Source organism: Xenopus tropicalis, chromosome 7 (assembly GCF_000004195.4).
Source record: "Xenopus tropicalis strain Nigerian chromosome 7, UCB_Xtro_10.0, whole genome shotgun sequence".
Classification (NCBI taxonomy): domain Eukaryota; kingdom Metazoa; phylum Chordata; class Amphibia; order Anura; family Pipidae; genus Xenopus; species Xenopus tropicalis.
The window spans coordinates 59,172,480-59,192,620 of NC_030683.2; the positions used below are offsets into that span (position 1 = coordinate 59,172,480).

General features: G+C 42.5%; 1 protein-coding gene across 4 annotated transcripts in view; it reads left to right on the plus strand.

Moving 5' to 3' along the window:
* Positions 1–19,832, plus strand: part of cldnd1 (claudin domain containing 1) — a 35,152-nt gene extending 15,320 nt beyond the window's left edge. For 3 of the 4 annotated variants that reach the window (XM_018095391.2, XM_012968378.3, XM_012968380.3), the window contains 3 exons: positions 14,534–14,653; positions 18,011–18,148; positions 18,280–19,832. In XM_018095391.2, the coding sequence (XP_017950880.1) occupies positions 14,534–14,653; positions 18,011–18,148; positions 18,280–18,500 (479 nt within the window). In that variant the 3' untranslated portion in view covers positions 18,501–19,832. 4 annotated transcript variants of the gene reach the window in all.
* Positions 19,833–20,141: the final 309 nt, after the last annotated feature.

Below are 20,141 nucleotides of genomic sequence, written 5' to 3' on the forward strand. Positions count from 1 at the left end.
TATAAAAGCACACATGCGGCGGGGAGTTCGGGACATAACAGCGGACACCAGTGATAACAGTAACACAGTCCGGCCGGGCCCTTTTTAAACGCCCGGGCCCGGGACAACTGACAGAGTTGACGCAGGGGAAGAGGAGCCGGAGGATGCAGAAAAATTCTGGCGGCGGGGGGAGAGGACTGGAGGATGCTTGGCGGGGCCCTGGGGGATGTTTGGGGGGGGGCCTGGGGCAAGGTGGAGGATGCTTGGGGGGCCCTGGGGGAAGGTGGGGGATGTTTGGGGGGGGCCTGGGGCAAGGTGGAGGATGCTTGGGGGGCCCTGGGGGAAGGTGGGGGATGTTTGGGGGGGGCCTGGGGCAAGGTGGAGGATGCTTGGGGGGGGCCCTGGGGGAAGGAGGAGGATGCTTGGGGGGGGCCCTGGGGGAAGGAGGAGGATGCTTGGGGGGGCCCTGGGGGAAGGAGGAGGATGCTTGGGGGGGCCCTGGGGGAAGGAGGAGGATGCTTGGGGGGTCCCTGGGGGAAGGAGGAGGATGCTTGGGGGGGGGGGCCTGAAGGAAGCAGCAAGATGCTGGGGCTGGGGGGAGCTGAAGAATGCTTGGGGTGCCCTGGAAGAAGCAGGAGGATGCTGGGGGGAGCTGAAGAATGCTTGGGGGGCCCTGGAAGAAGCAGGAGGATGCTGGGTGGGGGGAGCAGGAAGAAGCAGTAAGGAAGCAGCGGAGAGCGGGCCATTGTATGGGGACACTGGGGGAGGACCACCAATGTTTTAGGGGGCCCTGGGCTGGCACCAATGCAAAATGTAACCCTTGGCCACAAATGTTTTAGGGGGGCCCTGGATACCAATGTTTTAGGGGCCCCCGCTACCAATGCCTGTGTGTCCCTTGTATTGATGGGAGGGGCCATTGGGGGCGTGGGAGGGTGGGGCCCAGAAAATTTTGTTGTGAAGGGCCCCGCGATTTCTGATGGCGGCCCTGAGTTCAATACCACAACCCCCCCCCATTTTGTAGGCTGGTCTTATCACAATCTTAGGCTGATGCCACACGTGGCGTAGGGCTGATTTTTTCGGCAAGCGGAAAAACCTACAAGTAGCAGACGTAGGGCTGAATTTTCGGTAAGCTTTTTTCCGCTTGCCGAAAAAATCAGCCCTACGCCACGTGTGGCATCAGCCTTAGGATTCAAGGAGAAAGATCTAATAGCTGTATGTTCTAATTTAGTCAGATTGCTTTAAGCAGATCTTGTAGGATAGTTTTTGCAAGTCTTATCAATCAATAATCTTGTAAAAGCTAGATTTCGGAGTATGTTGGTTCGAACTGACTGGGTGTTGTGAAAAAAAGAAGGTGTACGAAAGTGTTCTTTGAGTTTCAATGTATGTTGAAATCTATCTATATCAATCATTATGGGTGGTATTCAGGACAAGATGAAAAAGGTCGCCCGGGTCTCCTGCCTCTACCCCCCCCGCCCCCGTACCCCGAATGGTGTGTCAGAGGAGGTGGTTGTATAGGTTGATGAATCCATATGGTCAAAGTGAAAGTCAGGACGTGAATCAATGTTTCTGCAGCGTATGTTTACCTCTCCCCCTGTCAACCACCTGTATACTCTCCTGTTATAATCTGCAGATACTGTAACCACTTTGTTTCCTAAATTTATGTAGCTCAGAAGTGTAGTGTGTGAGTTGATTTGTAGTTTGTCAATCCTCTTGTGTTTAAGTTTGCAGGAGCTACGCCGTTGGCAGGGAAAGGGTTAAACCTGCTGCAGAGTTTCATTAAGTGACACACTTAATGAAACTCTGCAGCAGGTTTAACCCTTTCCCTGCCAACGGCGTAGCTCCTACGTGCTGGCATAAAAAAATGTTAAGCGCCAATCGCAGAGAAGGAGTGCAAGGTAAAGAACCCCCTAGAGAACGAGCAGAGGGGGGTAAATAGTGGCCCCTGGGGCGCAATCATCCAGGGGCCCCATGGGAAAAGCCAGACACGTAGATTCTACGTGTCAGGCTTTTGCTGCTCTCCCCCTCCCTTTCTGAGCTCCCCCCTCACTTCCTGTACCACCGGACCCAACTCCAGCTGCTGTGCCTGTGATCTCCTGTGTCCCTCCTGCTTCCTGCTGTCTCCAGCTTCTTGACCCCAGGTTAGTGCCAGATACACACACAAACACAGAATCACACACTTATTACACTAATACACACTTATACTTACACTTATACACACACACTTACATTTTGGGGGGTTGGGGGGTTTCACACATTCACAACACTTACAGCACTCACACTTACTTGAAAACTCACACAAAACGCATTTTGCCATGTGTTCACACACACACACTTATGCAATTTTGTTGCAAAAATGTTTTATTGCCATTGCAGATAGCGTATTTGCTAACTGCACTGCGCAATACCTTTTGTGTATTATTTTGGTGTTTCTACTACATTTTCTGTGATTTTGGTGCATTTTTAGTCATTTTATTGCATTTTTTGCCATTTTATTGCGGCTTGGTACTTTGGAGTAGAAAGACATGGGTACCTAATTTAGATTTTAGGGAATGTGTACTTTCCAAAAATATGACTTTCTGGGTGAGTGTACTTTTTACTAGCTTTATAAAATGATGTAAATGTGTTGATATTGCAGAAGCTGAAATGACAGATCATATGGGGGTTTTTTCATATTGGGGCCCCTCCATGCCACATACTTAGGTAAACCTATACATATTGAGCAACAAACTGTTCAGTGCACCCCTGGCGTTCATATTTAGGGTGTTTTTTTCTTGGTACCTAATGATATGTGGGAGATAAGATACTATAGACTGGAAGCTTTGAAGCGATTTTTAAGAAATTTCACAAATTTTGATAAAAACCAATAACTTTAGGAAAGCATTGCAACTTGGTAGTTTGGAGTAGACAGGCAGTTCTATTCTGGATTCCCCAGAATCTGTTCTTTCTAAAAATGTATACTTTTCTGGGATAAACCTTCTGTTAGTGGAATTTTTGACCTTGAAATCTAAAGTATGCAGCTTTCTGGAGCAGTGCTTTGGAAATTTGGTAGTGTACTGCTGGGAGTTTTTGACCTATACAAGTGAAAAATCTCCATAAAACTATATATATTTGGTATTGGCACGTTCAGGAGACATGGGACTTTCCAGATCAGTTGTATTTTCATGCATAAAATAATTTTTGTTTCTGGTATATGTGTTTATATTATAAAAAATATTTTTTTTTCATTTTTTAGACATTTAGAAGCCTATATCTTGTTACAGAATTGGAATTACACAAAAATTCCACCATATTTTGAAAGCTTAGGTAGTCCTGAAAAAAAAGATATATAGTTTTCCTGGGTAAACAAAAAGTGCCCCCAAGGAAAGGCCCCTAAAGTGAAACAGTGCAAAATGTTCAAAAACTGTCTGGCAGTAGAAGTTCCACGTTGTCCAAAATGGCTGGCAGTGAAAGGGTTAAGAGAGCTGAGAAAAGTTAGGGATGACGGACAACGCAAAACCTAGACCAGAGAGAGAGGAGGGAAAGTGGCACAAGACCTCAGAAGGAGTTTAGTATCTTAACAGTTGGAGCGAGACCACAATTTCACTTTTTAATTTTTTAATCGGTAACATGTATATTCTGTGCATAGGTTAAATAGCCTGACATGTTTAACCTTTCTTTGACAATGTGAGGTAGAGGGTCAATGGAAGTGTGACCAGAGTGAGAGCATCAGAGCATTCAGGACTGGAGAGGGAGGGTCAGGGGAGTGAGACTGAAGAAAGAGCCAGCACAAGGAGCAGGCCGGGTGAGCGAGACCTCAGAGAATGGGTGGAAGCTAGTTTGGTATGATGCCGCAGAGTTAACTGCAACGTGATTGGGGAATCAAGACCAGAGAAAGATTGGAAACAGGAGTGGGAGGGGCATGGTGAATGAAACCTAAAGGAAGGACAGAGGCACCGATGTCAAAGAGGGGAGTAAGACAGGAGATGTGAGTGACTGTGCTGCGTTTAGTAAGGAAGTGCTGATTTGGAGAATTAGCTGCTTGAAGAGAGCAGCAGCAGCAGCATGTGCTAGTTAAGTGGTAAATGGCACAAGTGATGGCACAGGACCCGCGGGCCGGGCAGGTTGGGACCAACAACGCAACATCAAAAGTGGGTCAGGTAATGTAATTTCTGTCACATGACTCACTGAAACTTATGTTTTATCATAAAGTACCCCGTTGAAAAATATGAGGATATTAGAAGTCACCATGGAATTCCATGACCTTTGCCATTGTGCTTTGTGCTTTTATATGGTCATGGAACTCCTCCGTAACTTATTGCCCCCCTTTTGTAAAATATCCTTGTATATTAGAAGGCCCCCTTAAAGTTCCATGACCTGTATTAAAGCACTTATTACCCCCTATTGTAAAATATAGGGGTATTATAAGTCACCGAGGAGTTCCATGACCATAAACAGTTGGCAGTATTCATATGGCTATGCAAGGACATATGCCAGTATATGCCAGTTGGTTCAAAGGCTGGTACGTATCTGGGGTTTTAATGTTGTAAATTGGGCTATAAAAGCATGCCAAAGACGTAGGTAATGAAATTGAGAAATGTTTTGGGCCTGGATTACTTTCTAGGAGTTGTGTTATAAATTGGTTATCTGGGGCCTCGTCTCCAAAAAGTTCTAATACTTTACCTGGGCCAGGTAAAGTATTAGAAAAAAAAAGGTTGAAAAAAAGACATACGTCCAACATGTTCAACCATAATGCCTATATGTAACCTGCCTAACTGCTAGTTGATCCAGAGGAAGACAAAAAAAAACATTTTAAGCCTCTCTAATTTGCCGCAGAGGGGAAAAAATTCCTTCCTGACTCCAAGATGGCAATCAGACCAGTCCCTGGATCAACTTGTACTAAGAGCTATCTCCCATAACCCTGTATTCCCTTACTTGCTAAAAACCCATCCAGCCCCTTAAAGCTATATAATGTATCAGCCAGGAGGACTGATTCGGGGAGGGAATTCCACAACTTCACAGCTCTCACAGTAAAGAAACCTTTCTGAATATTTAAAGGAGAAGGAAAGGCAAAGTCACTTGGGGGTGCCAAAATGTTAGGCACCCCCAAGTGACTTTAATCGCTTACCTCATACCCCGGGCTGGTGCCCCTGTACGGAGAAAACAACACCAGCCTGGGGTGCCTGGAGCGCAGCGCTTCCTGCTTCCCTTTCCGAAAATTCCAGCGGTCCGCGCATGCGCAGTAGAGTGAAAAGCCGACTTTTCTGTTAAAGTTCGGCTTTTCACTCTACTGCGCATGCGCGCGCAGGGAACCAGGAAGGAGGAAGCGATCACTGCTACACCGGGCTGGTGCTGTTCTCTCTGAGCAGGGGCACCAGCCCGGGGTAAAAGGTAGGCGATTAAAGTCACTTGGCTATTAACATTTTGGCACCCCCAAGTGACTTTGCCTTTCTTTCTCCTTTTAAATGGAACCTCTCTTCTTCTAAATGGAGTAAGTGCCCTCGTGTCCCTTGGAAGGACCTACTGGTAAATAAAGCATTAGAGAGGTTATTATATGATCCCCTTATATATTTATACATAGTTATCATGTCAGCTCTTAAGCGCCTCTTCTCCAGTGTAAACAAACCCAACTTGGCCAGTCTTTCTTCATAACTGAGATTTTCTATACCCTTTACCAGCTTAATTGTCCTTCTCTGGACCCTCTCTAATTCAGTAATGTCCAGTTTCGGCACTGGAGACCAAAACTGAACAGCATATTCTAGATGGGGCCTTACCAGCGCTCTGTAAAGGGGAAGAATAACCCCCTCCTCCCGTGAATCTATACCCCTTTTAATACAGCTCAAAACCTTGTTTGCCCTTGCAGCTGCTGCCTGGCATTGCTTGCTACAGCCAAGTTTATTACTACAAGGACTCCAAGGTCCTTCTCCATTATGGATTTGCCTAGTGCAGTCCCATTAAGGGTATAAGTTGCTTGCATATTTTAAGCAGATGAGATTTAATGTGGCTTGCATATTTTTACATTCCAGGTGCATGACCTTACATTTGTAAGGTCATGCACCTGGAATGTAAAAATATGCAAGCCACATTAAATCTCATCTGCCAATTAGCCGCCCAGATTGCCAGTTTGCCCAGATCCTGCTGCAAGGATTCCACATCCTGGATAGAATTCACTGGTCTGCAAACACTGATACATTGCTTATAATACCCTCCCCTAAGTCATTTATGAACAAGTTAAACAAAAGTGGACTCAGTACAGAACCCTGAGGGACCCCACTGAGAACCTACTCCAAGTAGAGAATGTACCATTAACAACCACCCTCTGTACCCTATCCTGTAGCCAGTTTTCTATCCATGTGCAAACGACTTTACTAAGACCTTAGTTTAGAAAGCTATGGGAACGGTACCAAATAGATTACATCTACTGCATCCCCACTGTCCAGCTTGTTACTAACCTCATCATAAAAAGCAATTTAATTGGTCTGACATGACTTGTCCTTCATAAAGCCATGCTGATTACTGCTCATAATGCTATTCTCCAGTACATAATTTTGTATGTGATCCCTTAACAAGCCTTCAAATAACTTGCCCACAACGGATGCCAAACCTTCAGGCCTATAATTGGCAGGCTACTGTACAGTGCTGTGTACATAATTAGCGCTTTATAAATAAAGATACACATAAATACAGGCTGAGATCTTACTCCCTTTTTAAATATACAGTAGGAATACCCTTCTTCCAATCCATAGGTACCATACCTGATGAAAGCAAGTCTGAGAATATCAGAAACGGACGCCACTGTAAATCTGACCCTAGCTCTCTCGGTACCCAAGGGTGTATTCCACCTGGCCCTGGTGCCTTGTTCACATTGTATGTATGTATAATTTTATTAATAAAGCGCCACAAGGGTATGCAGCACTGTACAATCTTACAATATAGAGAATTATACACAGGGAGGACAAGTGTTATAATAAATACAATAAATACGTATAAATACACAGGGAATAAGTGCCATGTGGTAAGAGACACAGTAGGAAAGAGGTCCCTGCCCTGTAGAGCTTACAGACTAAGTGGTTGGGTAACATACAGGCACAAATTGGCAGGTAAGAGTGCACAAGGTATGGGCATTTGGCCTTAAGCGCAGGACTGGGCAAAATAATGTTTTAGTGCTCAAGAAGGTAGCACCTGAGTTTAATCTTAAAGAATGTGGGTGAGTGTTTCCTACGGAGAGATTCAGGGATAGAGTTCCATATGTAAGGGGTAGCGAGATAAAAAGGTTTAAGACAAGAAAGTGCAGTGGGTGTGGATGGTGTAAAAAGACGGAGACTCTGAGAGGAGCGGAGAGGAGATGACCAGGAACGTGCAGAGAGACCAGTGAAGAAATGTAGTGATTAGCAGAGGAGTGAAGGGCTTTGAATGTTAGCAGGATTTTATAAGCTATCCTTTGCTTAACAGGCAGCCATGCCAGAGAGCTTCAGTGAGGCTGAGCAGGTTCCCTCTTAGGAGAGAGCATGAGGATCCTGGCAGCAGAGTTTAAGATTGATTGCAGGGGAGAGAGGTGGGAGTCTGGGAGGCTGGTTAGTAGTAGAAAAGGATAAGGGCATGGATTCCTGTTTAAGCTGTTACTTGTGAAAGGAAGGGGCGTATCTTGGCAATATTGCGGAGGAAAAAGCGGCAGGTTTTGGCAGTGCTATTAATATGGTTAGAGAAGGAGAGGGACTAGTCAAAGGCAGCGTGCTGAATTAACAGGGTTAATGGTCATGCAGTCAATAGTAATGGTGAAAAGAGGAGAAGGGCTAGGTTTGGGTGGGAAGACCATGAGCTCTGTTTTAGCTAGGTTAAGTTTGAGGTGGCGTTGGTTCATCCAGGAGGAGATAGCCAGGAGGCAGTTAGCAATCTGGGTTTGAACATCAGAGGTTAGTGCAGGGGTGTCTAAATATATCTAGATGTCATCTGCATATAGGTGATATTTAAGACCAAAAGAAGAAATAAGGTCTCCTAGAGAGAGTGTACAGGGAGAACAGTAGAGGACCAAGCACAGAGCCCTGAGGCACTCCCACACTAAGCTGAACCAGGGTAGAGGATTTGTTAGCAAGAGCAACAGAGAAGGAGCGGTTAGAGAGATAGGAAGAGAACCAGGATGCAGCCTGATCCCGGGTACCCAGAGAATAGAGAATTTGCATAAGGACAGAATGGTCGACAGTATCAAAAGCAGAGGAAAGGTCAAGGAGAATGAGGACTGAGTAGCGTCCTTTGGCCTTGGCAGTTTGGAGATCATTTGCCACTCTACATAAGGCTGTCTCAGTGGAGTGCGCAGGCCAAAAACCAGACTGCATAGGGTCCAGCAGATTATGGGTGCAGAGGAATTTAGTGACATGAGAAAAGACAAGAAGTTCTAGGAGTTTAGAGGCTAGGGGCAGGAGAGAGGCTGGACGATAATTAGATCGGCATGATGGGTCCAGTGTAGCCTTTTTAAGAATGGGTTTGAATAGAGAGGGAAAAGTACCAGAAGCCAGAGAGGAATTGAATATATGAGTAAGAGCTGGAGTAAGGACAGGGGCACACTGTTTTAGTAGTGATGAGGGCATAGGATCCAGTGAGCAGGTAGTAGGCGGAGAGGAACGGAGAAGCTGAAAACCTTCAGACTCTGTTATGAGATCAAAGGAGTGAAATATATGGAAAGAGGAGATTCTGGAAGGCTGAGGTTACTGGTATGTGAAAGTTGGGAAAATTGTTTGTGAATAGAATCAGCAAAGTCCTGGGGTGTATTTTCAGATACGATTGATTCATTAGGTAAAGGATGAAGTAGCGAGTTTAATAGGCAAAATAATCGCTGTGGGTTTGATTTATTATTATTTATAAGTGTGTTATAGTATACTTGCTTGGCCTGGGATAGGGCAGTATTAAGACATACCATAAGAAATTTATAGTGGAGGAAATCTGCTTTTGTACGAGATTTCCTCCAAATGCGCTCAGTGGATCGTGCACAGGAGCGCAGAAATCTTGTCCGAGGGTTAAGCCAGGGATGGGGATTGTGCGCACGACTGCAGGGGGGCATGGGTGTTTAATGTGGATGATAAAATAGAGTTGTAGCTATTTACCAGTAACTCAGGATCAGAGGAAGCACAGAAAGAGGAGAGGTTAGAGCTAAGAGAGTTAGAGAGAGCATTTATATCGACCCTTCGAGTGTTGCGAATCAGGGTTTTAGGCTGAGCGTTAGAAGGAGGAGAAGGAGACGCATGCAAGATAGAAAACAAGATAAGATGATCTGAAAGAGGAAAAGGCTCACTGTTAAATGCAGATAGATCTAGATTTTTTTTTTTTAAAAGACCAGATCTAGGAAATGACCATCCTTATAGGTAGCTGTATTAGTCCACTGATGGAGATCAAAGGAGGAGGTTAGATGGAGAAATCGAGAGGGCCAGGGCTGAGAAGGGTCATCTATGTTGCAATTGAAATCCCCCAAAATAATTGCATGGGATGTCAGAACATAGAAAAAAGAGAGCCAGGATTCAAAGTCAGAGAGAAATGTAGCCAAGGATTTTGTAGAAGGAGGTCTGTAAACAACTGCCACCAGCACAGAAAGAGAACAGCTGAACTGCATGCACCTCAAAAGAAGGAAACTTGAAAGAAGGAGGTATAGGGATTAGTTTAAAATGGCAATGAGGGGAGAGCAGAACACCAACCCCTCCCCCCCGGCCAGTAATGCGGGGAGTATGAGAGAAGGAAATACCGCCATAAGAGAGAGCTGGCTCAATCGCATTATCATTCTGAGAGAGCCAGGTCTCTGTTATGGCAAACAGGTGAAAGGACTTGGACTTGAAATATTAGTTGGAGGTGTTAGATTTTTCAAAAAGTTATATAGATTATAAGAGCAGTAGTGTGTTGAATGGAGCAGAGAGGGAGATATTACTATGGAGTAGGGACAGTCAGCTGGAGGACTAAAGGAAGACTAAAGCTACCTTTGGAACCACAAACATGAAAGATAAAACTAACAAGGGCAACAACATTATGTGAGTAAATCCTGGAAACTGGGTCCCCAAATCACATGGACAGAGGCTGGCCGGTCTTCTGCCGTTGCTCCCTAGTTGCTCCTCTTGTTGAACTTGTTAAACTACGTTTTCAGTTCACTTGTGAATGATTCACTTTGGAAGGATTCACTCTTGCGCTGCTACCCTTGCGCTGCTTTCTCATTAATCTTGTATAAACCTTTAAGCACCATATCCTGTGTTAAAGGAGAAGGAAGTCAAAATCCATTAAGCACACTATTTAATAGTACTACTATTGCTGTGTAAAAACGCAATATTCCTGGCTTGCCTAATGAAAGATTTACAGAGATACACATACTAGAACAGGGGGCTCAAACTCAATTTACCTGGGGGCGGCAGGAGGCAAAGTCAGGATGAGGCTGGGCCGCATAAGGGATTTCACAAAAAATTGGCTTTCAAGGGATAATGCAAGGCACGGCGGGCGGGAGCTGCTGATTGCGGAAATGACGTTATGCCATCATAACAGTTATTATGGGAAGACGTTCTGTGTGCACAATTAGCTCCTTAGCAGCTAATTGTGCACACAGAACGTCTTCCCATAATAACTGTTATGATGGCATAACGTAATTTCCGCAATCAGCAGCTCCCGCCCGCCGTGCCTTGCATTATCCCTTGAATCGCAATAAAAATCGCGATCCATTCATTGCTTTTGAGAAGGCGTTGGTGCGGGCCACAAAATATTGTACAGAGGGCCGCGAGTTTGAGACCCCTGTACTAGAACCTACATACTTGTTTCAGTGAACGGCGCCGCCATCTTTAACAAGGGATGCCCACTCTATTTCCCTCACTGTCTCTACTGCGCATGCGCCCCCCAACATCCTCCATGCGCCCCCCCCGTCCTTCTGTGTCCCCCCAGCAGCTGCAGTATGTGTGCACTAGCACCACGGACCCCCCCTGCCGTCTTTTGCCTTCACAGTCCCTCTCTCTCCCCAGCACCTGCTCCGCTTTTAGTGAGAGAGCTTCCTTCAGTGCCGGCATCCAGCAGCACCACCACTAGCACCAACCCAACCCCCGCCGCCGCCACCAGCTTCTGCCTTCACAGTGTGCCTCTCTCTCCCCAGCAGCTGAAGTATGTGTGCACTAGCAGCACCCCCGCCGGCGTGTGCCTCTCTCTCCCCAGCAGCTGAAGTATGCACTAGCAGCCCCCCCCGGCCCCCCGCCTCTGCCGGCGGCTTCTGCTTTTACAGTGTGCCTCTCTCCCCAGCAGCTCAAGTATGTGTGCACTAGCAGCCCCCCCGCCGCGGCCGCCGCTGGCTTCTGCTTTTACAGTGTGCCTCTCTCTCCCCAGCAGCTGCTCCACTCGCGTCCCCCCTTGCCTACTTTCGGGACTCAAAGTATAAATGCTTTCAGTGAAAGAGCAGTGAATTTATCACACTTAAGCATTAAAACACATTTTGCCATAAACTCTTTAGCATAAATTCGCGTCCCCCCTTGCCTCTCCCCCTACCAGCACCTGTGTCTCATGCTGCCGCTGCAAACCCTAGGGGGAGCCTCCTGTTTCTGCGCATGCGCTGCCTATAGTTCTAAGTCCTGGAGTCTGGGGGTGAGCGATGCATTATGGGAATCTTCTCTACCCAGCTCAGCGTTTTTTTTTCCCTGTTTGGCTTCTGATCTTCTGAACGGGAGAAATATGGGGAGACTTAAGGGCACTATTGAGACAACTGAAGGTATGCCTGCATCTTGAGATTAACTCTTTACTAGCCTTTCCTTCTCCTTTAATCACTGCGTAGTTGCAGCCGAGGCAACAGTGCAGCTATTGGGTGGGACTTGGCACTCTGGCTCCTCTACTGTATGCACAGAAGAAAAGAACAGTTTTGCACATCTGCCATTTCTGTATCCTCTGTAACAATAATGTTACTTTAACTCAATGGAGCCACACCCTCAACCTGCATCTTTTTACTATTAATAAAAAACTTTTTGGGATTAGTTTTGGCCTCTGCTGCAATGCGCTCCTCATTTTCTATCTTTGTCTTCCAGATTGCTGTTTTACAACACTTGTAATAGTTTTTATATTCATTAAATACCGTTATGTCCCCTCTGACTTTTTTTCCCCTTTTAACTTCTTTACCTCAGAATTAAGCCAAAGTGTGATTCTTAATGCTTCTACATTCTCTTATTAATGGAGTAAATTGAGAACAGTAATGATTTAATATAATTTTAAACGACAACCATTTCTGCACTGTGTTTTTAGCAGAAAACATAATGCCCCAATCTAGGCTCTGAAGCACTGCCCTTAAGGATCTAAAATTTGCTTTTAGAAAATTCAGGGTCTTTGTTTCCCCAGCATATATGCTAGAAAGCGGAGGGGATATATGCAGTACAAATAATGCTATTTTGGTGGGGGAGACTGATATACATTGTAGGCAAATGTAGCCTTTACATGTCCTTTAATGTCATTCAGCTGTATAGGGCTATTTAGCAATTCCCTTAGCATGCATGAAGACACTGGGATAGATATTTCATTCAAATAGCGATTGAATTGACCAGAGGTACATTCAGCTCTGGTGGGGTATAAATAGCGGGAGAATGTTTTGGCAAATTCTGATGGGACTGCATAGCTTTAGTAGTTTAAAGGAGAGGGTTTTCCTAATTAATATAGGGGTACCACTTGGTGGAATGAAAATGTAGAGTGGTATGTATCAGCTACTTAGTGGTGCTTAAGCAGTGTTCCATTAAAGACCAAGAAATAATCTTAAGTGTGTCTATACAATGTTAGATAAGGTCTATTGGAGAAGGACAGAGATATAGGTATGGATAGTGAGTACTGTACCATGATGGGGAAGGAAGAGGTGGGAAAAGGTGAAACAACCAGAAGTAAATAGTAATTTCCCAAACTGTCTGTACAAGTCTGAAAATGTGATGGGTCTCAGAGCCCAAAAATCTTGCATTGTGCACTGTGTGTGAATTGCTGTGCCATTAACCAGGGGAAAAAAGTGGTAGGGTGTAGTGGCATGTATCTGCATGTAAATTAGCATTGCATACCATTGTATAAAATATTAGACCCCAGTGAATTCCAAGGTAATATATACATATAACACTATATATAAGTTGGGGTTATTAGTACTAAAAATGGTCCAGGTGTCTGGTGGTAGGACATCAAATGTACTCCCAAGGTGTGCAGTAAAAAAGGCGTGTTTAGGCATGAAAGCTCCAGAGTGTGTCACTAGTTAGGGAGGGCAATATACTCCTGGCTCCTAGTGGTTCAGGCTGGGTGGGGGATTATATTTGCCATCCAGCCAGTTGCTAGTTTCTTTAGGAGATTTAAAAAAAAAAAAATGCTTTCCCCTCCAAAGTATGCAGAATTTGGCCAGATAAAGCGTATTTGCCGTGTTTCATTTTTTCCTCTTAGTCTGCAATTAACTTCAATAAATGAGGTATGTTTTTTCTGTATAAGTAAAGGATCTTTCTTTTTTATAACAATTGATTGTGCCCTATAGAATGTGGGTGATAATTGAGAGTTATCACTTGTAGGAGCATTTTGTTAAGATTCCGGACAATATACAGGTTATGTAAAACCTTCTGTATAGGAAGGAGTCAGGCTAGGCTCGATCAATCGATCGTCGCATAGTAGATGCTGATCCTTCCTTGGCCGTATTGCCGTATTTCAATTGACAGGAAGCCAAGTTTTAGCAGGTATTTTCTATTAAAGCATTCAAAATACTAAGTGGTTTGCAGCATAGGGCAGTTATTGGTGCAGGGTAGAATAGCTTTTTTTACTTAAAAAAATGTTAGTGTTACTTTTCCTTCAACGTTTTCAGTTTTAGAAGAAAGTGCTGAGCGGCAGTCTGTTATTGCCCCCAACAAAAGCTGTACCGCTTGATTAGCAATAGCAGGTGGGGTGAAGGGGTCTCCCACTGATCTCTTCACCACTAAGGCTGCCGCCATCCTGCCCAGCATGTCTCGCAAATTGTTTGTGAGAGTGCTGCGGCAGGTTTTGGGCTGCAGTCTTTATGCTTTGTCATCTCCCATGTATCTAACAAGGGTTTGTAGCCTCTAGAGATTACTTGGGACTTACGATATGTGTGCTAATGTAAATCAGAGCAGGTCAGTGTGGAACTCAGGGATATACGACCGCTCAGTCAGCCATGGAGACCATGCCCCCACAAATTGTTTTTAATAGTATTTGTTTCAAGTAATAGGATCATCCTGTATTTATTTATTATATTTATGCACTTCTTTATTTCACCACAATAACTTTGTTTTTTGTAGTTCTGTATTTGTGTTTTGTTTGCCAAGGTTTAGACGACCAGTTTAACTATTTAAACTCTCCTTCAAAGAATCCAATCTATTTGTGGCTTAGTGTTGAAAAATACAGATGGAATTAAATGTATCATGACTACTCATTTCTGTAGCACCAGGAAGTTATGCAGCACCTAATAAGTACTTGATGAAGGGAACTACAGTTAAAATATATCAGGGGTTTTTACAGTATAAAACTACACTAAAAGCATCTACAGGCAAATTTGTTATTTTGCACCTTTATCCTAAGGAAATCTGTTTTTTAAATTTTACTTTTATATTTTTTCTTTCAGGTGCTCTCACAGATTCCCCAACTTTATTTAGTTGTGTATTCCTATCGCTTTCTGATCAGTTTTTGGAGAAGTATCAAGAACCAGGAAATCACAACTCTGAGATTGATATAGTGCGGACTTGTGAGTAGCAACACTCAGCAGTTTTTCAAAGAAGTTTGTTTTTTTTCACAGTAGATCTTGTAGCCGGGGATTGCAATATGCTACAAATAGAGTCCATATAAGTCGCAAATGATCATAACCCATGCATATTATTTTCACACAGTTATTGTAATGCCATTGGTTAAAATTACATCTACGATGCAGGATGAAATTGCTAATAGTAGAACATTACATACTTATTACATACTAAAAGTTAGCATAGAGGTGAACTTCCCTTCCCTAATGCTGTTGGTTTCATATTTCCAGTTACAGCTGAAAGGCCACCAGTTTGTGTATGCTTACTTTCAAAAAATGTAATAGATTTTTTATATTTCATTTTGAAATTTGACATGGGGCTATAAATATTTTTAGATTCCCAGGTGCCTGCAGTAATTTGACTTCTGCTCTGATAAACTTCAGTCGCACTTTTTAATGCTGCACTGCAAGTTGGAGTGATATTATCCCCCTTCCCTTCCCTCAGAAGCAGTAGAACAATGATCAGCTCCTTCTGAAAACTCTGGATCAGGCATTATGCACTGAGATGGGCTGCCTACACACCAGTATTACAGCTAAAAAAACATTTATTGGTTCAAAAATAACATTTTAAATTGTATAATGAATTATAGCACATGTGAACAGTGTAATATATATATATATATACCTTTAAGGTTATGGCAGCATGTGTGTTTTTCTGTATCTGCATTTTCTTCAATGACCTTTTGTATCTGTATAATTGCTCAGCATTGGCAAAATTGTGCTTGGTGAATATTGTACTTATTGGTAGGAAAATAGATTAGGCAAAGTCTTTTTAAGTCTGGATTTTAGAGCCTAAAAAAGATTATTCACCCCCTGGAAGTTTGTTTTTTGTGCCATAGAACACTACACATTGAATTGAATTTCTCAACACTGATCAACAGAAATCAAATGATTCATATGAAAAAGCTCATGCTTTGAATTGCATAAATATAAACCCTTTCATATAATACACCTAAATCATCACTGGTGCAGCCAATTCACATTCAAAGTCACATAATTTAGCTAAATTGAGATCTCCTGTGTGTAGTCAAAGAGTTTTAAGTGATTGTAATATGAGTACATGTGTGTCTACACAATGAAGACAAAAGAACACTCCAAGTAACTCTGAATAGGTCATTTCCAAATCACTGAATATTCATTGAAGTACCGTTAAATAAATCATGAAGGAACAGGAGTACAGCACATTTGTCAATCTGCTAAGAATAGGACATCCACCAAAAGCAAATGACTATACAAGAAGGAGGATAGTAACTGAGGCCACCAAGAGACCTCAGAGCTCTAGAGGCTGCATGACCCAGTTGCCATCAAGTTTAACCCCTTCAAATGAGGTGTGCCTGCACTTGTCTCCAAAAAAATGCATATGTTTGGTAAGGGACCACACTCTTAAACAGTCCATTTTGTGAATATTAAAAGAGAATTGACCAGCTCACAGAACAGAAGCCATGAACCTCAACCACTCTGCACAACAAATTCCTGACCACTACGCAAAATTTTCCTTTCAAATTAGCTTGCACCTACATCAATTACTTAGGGTTACATTGAGAATAGGAGATATTTTTAAACCTAAGGGGCTAAGCTTACAACCCCTAAGTCCACAGGGAGCCTAGGCCTTCCACCACTAGGAAAATTATTTGAACGCCTCCGTTCTAAACCGAAGCTTAGACAGGGCATTTCACAGATCAGATAAGTTTTGGATTAGTGTTGAACAGGAATCAGAAGTAACTGCTTTATGGGCAATTCAATGATTATCCTGAAAAGGTAAAGTATACCAGGATAAAAGACACTCGAAATTACTTTATACATTGCAAACATGGGACAAGCTAGTCAAGTTAGGTAATTGGATAAACAACCCCTCTCCAATGGCTTCAATCCTAGGCATCCAAAACTTTCCACCAGGATTAGACCTAGACCACTGGCAAATAAAACTGCATCAAGATGCTTCCTATTTTATATCTAAACCAAAAAAAAAATATGTAGACAAGATCCTACAGTCAAGGGCACTCACAGCCATAGAAATTTGTTACAATCGGATTCAGCACTTCTACACACAAAAAAGCTTATGGCCTCAACAGCTTAAATTCCCACACATAGTTACATAGGGTTGAAAAAAGACCAGAGTCCATCAACTTCAACCCATCCAAGTAAACCCAGCACACACAACCTACCAATCTATACACTCGCATACATAAACTATAAATACAACATTTTATTGGACCAGCTTTAGCGTGATGACACACAGAGCTACAAAAATAGACAATGCTGATAATTTACTGATATTTGTCTCTACATGTGTTTTAACAGGCAGTTCTCAGTATTTACCATGGCAGGGTATTTTCTGGTGTTTAGTATGACAAGCAACTGCTACTAAATAGCTCTGTGTGTCTTCACTAGGGATGCACAAATTCATTCACTGTGCGATGCTTCGGCTTCTGACGCATGCATTTTTTTTTTTTTGACGAGTGCGTCATTCTATTGACACTGCGTGTCAAAGGAAGTGAATTCCCATCCCTAGTCTTCCCCCTTAAAGAATCCGAACACTACCAAAGATTAATTGAATGGTGCCTTCTAAGGTTCTAACCTGACAAACCTGTAAGATTACTTAAATCACTACTTCAGTCACACTGACACAGCCTTATGTCGTCCTCCGGACAAGAGACACACTCAACATCTAACTTTGAAGGAAATGGAAAGTATTGTGAGAAAATCTGGAGACAGTGGTGATCCTCAGGCGCCATCCCTCCACCCCCAGTGACACCTGGGGCCCTCGCCCACCAGCCTGGCTAGTGAAGTTAATGTTACTTTTATTAAGAAGACTGCTGCGCTTGGCTAACTTAACTTATAATTTTTTATGTTTTTATTCATTTTCATCTAACAAACTGTTGTTAGAGTTGTACCACTATATTATCAAACAAAATTTGTTTTTGTAATTTAAAATCAAATATACACAGTCAGTTTGCATAATCACTTTTTTATTTTAAACAAACAAATTTAAAGCATTTTTAGCCATAGTTAGGGTTTAGTTCTCCTTGAATTGTACTTACAGTTAAAATAAGACATTTCATTAGGTTCACCTTGACTTTTTTTTGGACTTTTAGCATTAAGATATTCAATATGTGCTGATGTTAATTAAGGGAAGTTACTTGGCAGCACAATTTGAAATTGATTGCTTGAGGCAGATGTCATTTATTACAAACAGATTTGCTTTGCATTAATGCATTAAAAGAATTCAAACTTTGCAAATTTCTAGAAATACACATTACTTTGCTTTATAAGTAAGAACATCTTTCTCTTTTTGCCACCTAGATTTATGGAGGTGTCAGTTCCTTCTCCCATTAGTTGCCCTGGGGCTAATATTTTTTGGTGCTCTTGTGGGCCTTGCTGGATGTGTATGCCAAAGTTTATACCCTGCCCTGGGCACAGGGATTCTGCACCTACTAGCAGGTATGATTAACTGGTTACAGCATTATATATTACATATCCACTTAATCTTCTATGTATTAATAAACAGTTTACGGTTTATTTTTTTTGTTGCCTTTGTCCAATCTATCCTTTCTGCCTTTTTTTTCTTGCAGGTGTATGTACCCTTGGTTCAGTTCTGTGCTTCTCAAGTGGTATACATATGCTCGAGCAAAGACTCCCTCTCCCTACTGGAATAAGGGGTGAATATGGATGGTCTTTCTGCTTAGCTTGTGTTTGCTCACCCCTACAGGTTATGGCTGGAGCTCTGTTTCTTTGGGCATCTCGTGCAAGCCGTCGAGAGTACTCTCTAATGAAGGCTTATCGTGTTGCATGAAAGTAGTTGTATTTATGAAAACAGTTTGATAGGCACCTGTAAATCTAGCCTTGTTTTATATTTTAAGGCTTTTTTTTTCTTTTAGCTTCCTCATTCTTCTAGTGATGAGCAGGTAAAGAAAAAAAAAAATTAAACAAACTTGTCCCTTACTCTTTATTTACAACCATTTCTGGCAGTGTCCATCCATTTTTTTTCCACAAATTGTAGATGACTTTCATGGGTTTCTGTCACCCACTTATCACTTATTTGGTACTTTACATAAATGGTTGATTCACAGTGCAGCTCTGGATAGGAAGATATAAAAATATTTCTTATGCATGGTAAAAGACCATATTTTCTTGATAAGACTTGGTACAATTAATACTGACAATGCACTTTTAGAGCCATCCTTTATATTAGTATAGGTAATTGTAGTTAAAAGGACATTGTTATCCCTTGTGGCAAAATTGCTCCCAAGCAGCAAATGCAGCCCTCTGCTAAATACTGGGGGCACCCATGGCAGCTGCTGTTGGTGACACACTGTCCCATGTTAGCTGTCTTTAATCTATTAAAAAACAAAGGCATTCAGAAATTTAGTGCACTCAAGATTTAAACTTAAGATTCAAGAAATATTTTTGTGAATTCCCCATTGTGTTGGTTGAAAATGGGCATAGCTCCACCTTTACTTCTAAAACAATCGTTACCTGAAAAAAAATTCTGCTAGAAATATGATGCAACTTTTATTAGCATTGTACACTGATACCGTTTATCCTTATTACCCTTGTGGTAAAATATTAACTCCTGCTTCTTTCCTGTAAGAGAATGCACTGTTCATATCTGCACTTACAGGTAGTACAGGTATCAGACCCCTTATTCGGAAACCCATTATCCAGAAAGTTCCAAATTACAGAAAGGCCATATCCCATAGACTAAATTATAATCAAATAATTCACATTTTTTTCCTTTTTCTCTGTAATAATAAAACAGTACCTTGTACTTGATCCCAACTAAGATATAATTAATCCTTATTGGAGCCAAACAATCCTAGTGGGTTATTTTTTGTTAGCAAACTTAAGGTAGGTAGATTATTATTACGGAAAGACAACTTATCCGGAAAACCCCAGGACCCAAGCATTCTAGGTAACGGGTAACATGTATGTCACAATGGTTATTCCAGCAGAAATAAAACCTCAAATACATAATTTAAGTGAAAGAGTAGCAAAACAGTGTATGTATATTTTTTCTAAAAAAATGTTAACTAGATTTATGAATCTATGATTCTATGGTATGATTTAACTAATATGCATTCTGCTGTTTAAAGAAGTAAACCTCTTTTTTTCCCTATCTTTAAAATTACTCTAAACAACCCTAAGAATAACATACCTTAAGGTCCCCATACACGGGCCGATTCTAGCTGCCGATATCGGTCCCTTAGACCGATTCCGCAGCTAATCGGCTCGTGTATGGGCACTACCGATGGGTCTACCCGACTGATATCTGGTCAGAAATTGGGCAGATCTCGATCGAGCAGGTTAGAAATTCTAGTCGGATCGGGGACCCCATTGGCTCGTTGATGCAGTCCCCAGACCGACTTTTCCTATGCCCGTCGTTACAATTCAATTGTCAAATTATCCTGGATTCTCCCGATATCGCCAAGCGAGC